At 31.7% G+C, this 7,967-nt stretch overlaps 1 protein-coding gene across 1 annotated transcript; it reads left to right on the top strand.

The window, feature by feature from the left end:
- Window positions 1–1,196: 1,196 nt before the first annotated feature.
- LOC143064991 (uncharacterized) lies at window positions 1,197–5,621 on the top strand. Its single transcript, XM_076238247.1, has 5 exons — window positions 1,197–1,384; window positions 2,429–2,534; window positions 3,082–3,188; window positions 4,307–4,479; window positions 5,251–5,621. Exons 1-5 carry the CDS (start codon window positions 1,252–1,254, stop codon window positions 5,524–5,526), a joined length of 795 nt encoding a protein of 264 aa, XP_076094362.1. The 5' UTR covers window positions 1,197–1,251; the 3' UTR covers window positions 5,527–5,621.
- Window positions 5,622–7,967: the final 2,346 nt, after the last annotated feature.

The following is a 7,967-nucleotide window of genomic DNA, read 5'->3' as shown; positions in this document are numbered from 1 at the left end:
TATATATATATATATATATATATATATAAATAAACACAACATTAACTTGCATACCAAAGAATTAAAAATCAGATGTTCAAATACATTTATATTGAACAGAAATTGATATTTTCCTAAATTTAATGAATAATTGCAAATGCTTCTGAAACAGTGAAAGTGCCGACCTAGTTTGCTTTCTCCGATCAAACTACACGCCAAACAAGTTAAGATTTAACTAAAAAACATTCACCGGTCGTGTTCTTGACTTGGGACACAGCTCGAGGATCACAATTACAGATTAATTGGGCAGGAAGCATATAGGTAAATAAAAGAACTCAGCCCCTATGGATTTTACTAACCCTCTTTGAATCTGTAGGGGGTCAGTAGCGAACCATATAACTTGAAAAGGGGGCATCTGCTTTCTTTTTAATTCACTCGTCCAGTGAGGGATCTTATCATTCCGCTCAAGGATTTATGTAGTAAAATTTACTATACAAATTCTCGTTCCTCTGTTAACCTGAATTTTAGTTGACAATAATTTGTAAAACGTGTTGTATCTGTTATCTTATGCTCCAAAGATAGTGTTGTTTGTCCTTCTTTAACTTATAATATAATGTTAATCGCCCAGGCTATGTTATCCTGTCGACTTTTCAGTTCGTTTTAAGGAAATTCTGCCGGTTAAAAGAAGTGGGTTATCTTCTCCTCCTTTTTACACGTCTAAAAAAAGAAAAAGAAGATGATGGTGTAGAGGGGAATTCTAAAAACAAAAATCGAATCTTCTAGTGGACATCCAAATTCTGATTCACAATTACAGTCACATGCTTACTAAATTAACTCTGTATAAACCGGGACTATTATACTAACTAGTATAATAGTTTCAGGTATAAATCAGCACTTTAAGGACTATTTGTATCTTTGTCGTAATTTTGTATTGCATCAAGCATCCTTGATTGCATCAGAGACATATATACACATATACATATGTCTCTGATTGCATGCAATATATTTGGTGGGGTATATAGACGCACATAGTAAACATGTATGTATATTTTAGTATATCCGTTTTTGGGTTTGACATTCGAAAGTTGAATAAGGAATTTTTCCTAAACCAGTTGTATGTCCATACAGTCGGTATACTGCTTATCTTAAACTGTTGGTGTTTCACGTTTTTAACCCGTAGTTTTTCCTCGTCGATACCGTGACTGTTTTCTTTTATCATTCTCTTGTTTTCCCGGAAGCAGTTTGTTTATGTAATTTGGACTCACTTGGACTATGATATTCGAGATGGGTAGCAATTTGGCAAAAAGCAATTTAGTTAAAGCTGCAGCGGTTGATTTTGGTATTCAATGGGCATGCTGGGCTGTTGCTGCTACCTTGAAAACTGAAAAATTCTACGACTTAGCCGGTAAGGTTCAACCTGTTTATTTATAGGTCAAAATTTGGGTCAATATTCACATCAGCTGATAGCCATGATAGCTATGTAGTTATATTTTAGAATTAATTACTTATGCTTAACGAAATAATTAACTGTGTGTAATCAAATTACAAAGTATTTATGACTTTATTAAAATAAATAACTGTGTGTAATCAAATTACAAAGTATTTATGACTTTAATAAAATAAATAACTGTGTGTAATCAAATTACAAAGTATTTATGACTTTAATAATAAAAAAAAACATTTAATTACACCTGCGAAGAATGTCATAAAAACGAAGAGAATTTCCTTTATCAAACTATCATGAGATAAATTAAAAGTAAGTGTTTACTGAGCCAAAAGATAATCATTTACACATTCTAATTAATAACTAGGCGCGATCTACATATTGATTTTTTAAAATTCTATGATTTTACCTTTTCTATTTTCAAACTTCCGCTGTTCTGGGCATGTAGAACCCGGTTGGTACGTATCCTTCTTCTTTCAATACAGAGTCGGACTCTTCTTGAGTGTAATAATGACTCTTGCTCGTAAAATGATGTCCGTGATTCGTGGGTTTTTTTTTTGTGTTTTTTTAAAGTTTTTGCTGCTGGATCCCTGACATTCATTGTGACATTAACCTATAATTTACGTTTGATTTGTTCACCTAACTTTAAAACTGGGTTTAACCCAACGTGTTCTCCCGAAAATGATCTGTACCATCATCAGCAATAGGATGAAGTTGTTTTCGATTCTTTGCATTGGTTGATAAAGTCTTACGTTTAATATTGTCAGTTTTTGTGGATGAACCTTTTGAACTAACATTGATAACTTATTGGACTCATATGTTCCGGATTCACGGTACGAATATAATTTAATTTTTTTACATAATATTGTTTTAGATAATATATTTCCAATAATGCTGTTGTGTTATTTTGTATGTGAGTTTATGTGAATTTATGTTCTGTTGTTTTAAATTGACAAAGAGTACAATATCGCTTAGGAATTGCAACTTTTTATTGCTATTCTATAGGCTCTAGTACATTTTTTCTGCTTGCACTACAAAGTTTGAGATGGAATCGAACATATTTCACACGCCAAAAGGTACAAACTGGTATGGTCATGGCATGGGCAGTAAGGTAACTTAAACACTTAGCTACAATATCCATTTATGTAATTTATTTGCATGTTGATATATAGCATCTTTCGAGTGTATACGAAGATGAAACAGACAAATGCATGCCTTCTAGTTTGATCATAATTATGAGTTTTTCGGTACAAGACATTTTTTTTTTAATAATGTCCACAATTTTTAATGTATTATTTGTACACCTGCCTGGATTATATGCAAAACTCATTGCTGAAGGATATTAACAAAAATTATATCTAAATAAGTATTAGAATAAAAAGAAGGATACAGGGTCTTGTTTGGTACTATCCAAAATAATATGAAACGGAACAGAAAACCCAAACATGAAATTTTTGGGAAAAATTCAAAACGTGAAAACCACCAGCCTAATTTTATGATAAACCAATTTAAGAAAAAAACAGATATGACAGACATGAACCAGCGACAAGTTAGACACTGAACTACAGGCTCCTAGCCTGTTTGCAATATTTGTCTACATTTAAAACGAGATATACATGTTTTGATAATATTTTTATAATTGTTTACCATGTTTACAGACTTGGAACATTCCTTTTCACCAGAATCTTAAAAGAAGGACATGATAAGCGATTTAACAAAGTCAGGGACAACCCACGCGTGTTCTGGTTTTACTGGACCGTACAAGGTAACACAAACGTTTATTTTACAATGTAATATGTATTCTAGTATAAAACAAAAAGTAAATATGCTCTGCTCGATCCTTACAAACTTATTAATTTATAATAAAGAAATCATTGAAGTTCAGAAATATTCTATAGAAATAAGAAGTTGTAGTATGAGTGCCAATGAGACCACTCTCCATACAAGTCACGAAGTGTAAAAGTAAACAATTATAGATATAAGAAGATGTGGGATGCGTGCCAATGAGTCAATCTCCATAACAATTTGACAATATAATAGACAATAGTCAATACTTTATTAATAAACCTCAGACACATAGGTGTAAAAGAGGACATCATATATACACGTATACACATTTTTATACTCAATACATTCACCTAAACATATTAATGCTACATGCATGAAATATAGCAAAATGTCAATTTACAAACTACCATAACATTCAACTAAAAAAAGACTAACATAAATCACAAGTATCGTTTAAGAATTTTTAAAAATATTGCTAAGTTTTTGTAAAGTTCTACATGACAAAATGTTAAAAGCTGTTTCAATTTGTACTCCGTTGGATTTGCAGTATAATATTGTGGTATATATTTATTTCTAAGCAGTTTTATTTCCTGTTTTTGACATTTGAATAGATAATGAAATTCATCTCCTATTCCATTTCCACAGAGATGACAAATTCGTGTATTTTTTTGGTATTCCGGACCATCTTCCCGTTTCTACAGGAAATTTTAAATTTGAACATCTGAGTTTTGCCATATAAATCTTGTCACACAGCTTTAACTTTATCAAATAGGTTTTCAAACGAAATTCCTTTTTATAAAATGAATAAAATGCACCTCTTTAAGAGTTATTCGTTTGTGAAAACCAATTTTGGATGAATTGGTATTTATACCAAGTTAATTTCTCATATCGTTTTTGTGTCTAATTTGATAGAACCATTTAACAAATGGATTTTTGTTTTGAAGTTCGAAATTATGTACACTTTATAGAGCGATTCCGTATCTTAACTATTTGAAATACTTTATGTTAATATGGTTATACTGACGAATAAAAAAAAATTATAACTTGAGTCCGATTCCTTTTCCTGATTTACCAAAGCATTATTTTGACTTTTAGGTGTATGGGTGTTACTCACTTTGTTACCAACATTGTTGGTGAACAGTAAGAAAGAAGATCAACCTTTAACAAAGAAGGACTATATCGGATGGGGGTTATGGGTTGCTGGGTTCATATTGGAGACGGTCGCCGATTATCAGAAATCTAGCTTCAGAAATAATCCTGACAACGAGGTAGAGTAAAGTCAATTATGTAATAAGTTAATAACCATTGCCTAGTTGTTTGATGTGTCATATTTTGTCAGCTGAACTTACTTGCCATACACGTGGATAAGAAATATTGATTTGTTCGTCCGGCTTAATAAAATAATGTGCAGGCAATATTTTATGATTGTGATTTGCAATCGGTGCTTGATTAACTTGCTTATTACAGAGACATATATGTGTGTGTGTGTGTGTTCTTTATTCAACATTGGTCTACGTATAGTCTAATGCCCGTCATTGTCATCACTAAAATCTCTGAAAAATGATGCAAAATTAACTCATCATAGATACCAGAATAAAAATAAGTTGTACACCAAACGCGCGTTGCATCTACAAAAGACTCATCAGTGAAGCTGAAATAAAAAAAGTTTAAGATGCCAAATAAAGTACAAAATTCACGGAAGAGCATTGTGGACCCAAAATTTCGAAAGGTTTTTGCAAGATACATCATATATGATCTATTCCTGGTTTATATAATTAATAAAGAATAAATACCTATATATAAACATGCTGTGCATGAGAACAGTATTACATTAAAACATCGATAAAACTGAACGAACGCTCTAGAGATTTTAAGAAAGGTAAAACCAGAATTTCGGCGCTATCGAAACAATCAATACTGCCAGTAGTGATTAACTTTAGGTTATTAGCACAGTCCATTGGTTTCTCATTATATAAAAATGTACATTTCCAAAAAACTTAATATAATGTTGAAACAGAGAACACCATTTCATTTTGTAGGGTCAGTTTATCAACGTAGGACTATGGAAGATGGTGCAGTATCCAAATTACCTTGGGGAGATAATGATGTGGTCTGGTCTTTATCTAACCTCGACCTCCGTCCTCAAAGGATGGGAACATTTGGCTGTGGTATCTCCTATCTTTCTGACCTATTTACTGACAAACCTAAGTGGCATACCGCTTCAGGAAAAATCAGCAATGAGAAGATATGGATCAAATCCAGATTTTCTGAAACACATTCAGAACACAAAGAAACTTATCCCTTTCATATGGTGAACTGTGTATGATCCTGTATTCGAAAATTGTAATTTGAAGAACTCGTTATGTAATATTATTTCCAGTTATTTTGTTATTAAACACATCAGACAATTTTTTTTATCATTGGTATTCACATACTGGATAAATTCAGAGTCGGAATTTTTTCATCTTCTAAACCATCATGCGATTGAACTTTTTACATTGATGACGTGAGGGATTTTGAATTTATGCTTTCCACAGAATTTTAGCTTTCAAACATTTAGTACTTTTCAAAGACAAAGGTCCTCCAAATAGGTTTCTAATTATCCTTACTAACTTAGTATTTTTAGAAGTGTCTAAGCCACGAGTGCATGTACTTGTCTCAGGTTGGAAAAAACTGTATAGCTGAATAATACATTTAATGGTATTTTAAGGTAAAAAGATAATATTAATTTTGTTCAGAGACAAGTGTCTGTGTCGTGAAATATAGAAGGTTTTTTTTTCATAATGTATGTTCCAAGTGGAAGAATTACATGTATTATGTAATATTCTTTTCACTAGAAAAACAGAATAAAGGGTTTAAAATATTTGTTCCAAGTGGTGGGTGACATTGTTTATTACAAAGGTTCCAGTGTATTTTTAGTAAGGCGGAACAACGTTGACATTTGTGATTACAGCCTTGTAAATATGGCTTCACTTACACCATTTGTACACTTACTTATCACTTGGATGTAATTGCTATATGGAAGCTGAATATGTGGATGATCATACGTAGGGGCGGATCAAGTCATTTTTAAAAGTGAGGATTAATTAACATAGGAAATTCAATTTTACTGCTAGTAATTATGTGTTTTTGGAGGAATATTGCTGCATTATATTTATTCAACCCGAGTATGATTTTATTCAAGCAGCAACATACAATAGCTTATAGTTATGATACTGAAGTTTTCTTACTTTTAATCGTCTTATAGATGTGTATTTTTGTAATGTGTGCATCATTTCGTTTTGTTGAAAGCAGGACATTTATATTTAGTGGAGGAAGGAACAAGCGAATGCAGATTATGCCGTCCCTATAGCTAGCATAACGCTTCTGGCGACGTCAAATTATGATAACGGACAAACTTGTAAGACATTTTCATTAATCCGTATTTTTTGTAGATAACCCTGTAATGTTAATGCTATTTGGTGTACCAACTTCAACTTTTAAAGTACTTTTTATTGGTATGGTTATCAAAGCCGAAAAATAATCTTCACGAAATCAAATCTCTGTTTTTTTGGCCATAAAAGTTTTGTGAAGGCATGAAAGTTTAACTCGGACATTCCGCAAGACATTGCAAATCTATTGTTTTGAATTGAATATGTAGCTCAATTTATTTTTCAATTCGAAATTTGGAAGCTTACACTTAGTACAAAACGATCGTGCTTACAATTTAATGAATTTTCTGTCAAAATTTTATTTTTGAACTGAAATGTTTGAAGTTTCCAAATTAAATTTCCGATGAGACATTTCCGTACATCATATTCTTTTGAAAATATGTATGCAAATTTTAAAAGGAGACAGCCATGTTAACCAGTACTGAAATATATCACCTCATAGAATGTTCATGCAAAATTTCGAAGAGTTGCGTGAACATTTCGCGAATTGTGCGAGTTTTATGTCCCGAGCTTGTTACATGGGACAACGCTAAGTAAACGTTTTTCGGATAATCTGTGTCTTCCTAAGCCTATGAATATTATATTTTACCCAACACTTTCACTAAAATTAATTTGGTTCGTTTAATTTTCATAAAATTTTGTCAAAGTATTTACTTCGAGCCTTAAATAAAAATTTAAAAATTTTAAATTTTTTGAACCAACCGTTTTGTCAGAAAAATTACACTGGTTATATAGCAATTTGACAAACATCAATTTTGATCATTGAGAAGCTTAATATTCCTTTTACAACACAACGTAATTAAAACGTTTAGCTGACATTACAGAGTTATCTCCCTGTAGTGTTAGGTTCCATCTTAACGCTATTTTTCGTGGTAGTAGCAATATCTGACGTTGCGTCATGATCTTTTTTTACAATACAAAGCATAATTTAAAAAATATATATATATGAATACAGCATGCAAAAACACAAAGAAGAAATGCATTACAGTCAATTTTTAAAAAAATACAGTCAATTTATAAAAAAAAAATACAGTCCATTTATAATACATACAGTTAATTTTGAATACATGTAAGTTTAATTTAAAACACATGCATATAGACTTTCTTTCGAAAGAAAATCATTAGATCAGCAAAAAAATAATAATAATAATTCAAACGAGAAACCAAACGGCCGGATTAATGTACTAACGAATTAAAGAAAAAACAAATTTGAATTACAGGCTCCTGATGTGGGACCGGGATATAAAATAATGTTCGTTGATATCTAAAACGCAGTTACAGACGGTCACACGCGCATCGCGAACAACGGCTTTTCTACGGAGATG

The sequence above is a fragment of the Mytilus galloprovincialis genome, chromosome 2, assembly GCF_965363235.1.
Source record: "Mytilus galloprovincialis chromosome 2, xbMytGall1.hap1.1, whole genome shotgun sequence".
NCBI lineage: Eukaryota > Metazoa > Mollusca > Bivalvia > Mytilida > Mytilidae > Mytilus > Mytilus galloprovincialis.
The sequence above is the reverse complement of the archived record's forward strand: the minus strand, read 5'-3'. Positions and strand labels throughout refer to the sequence as shown.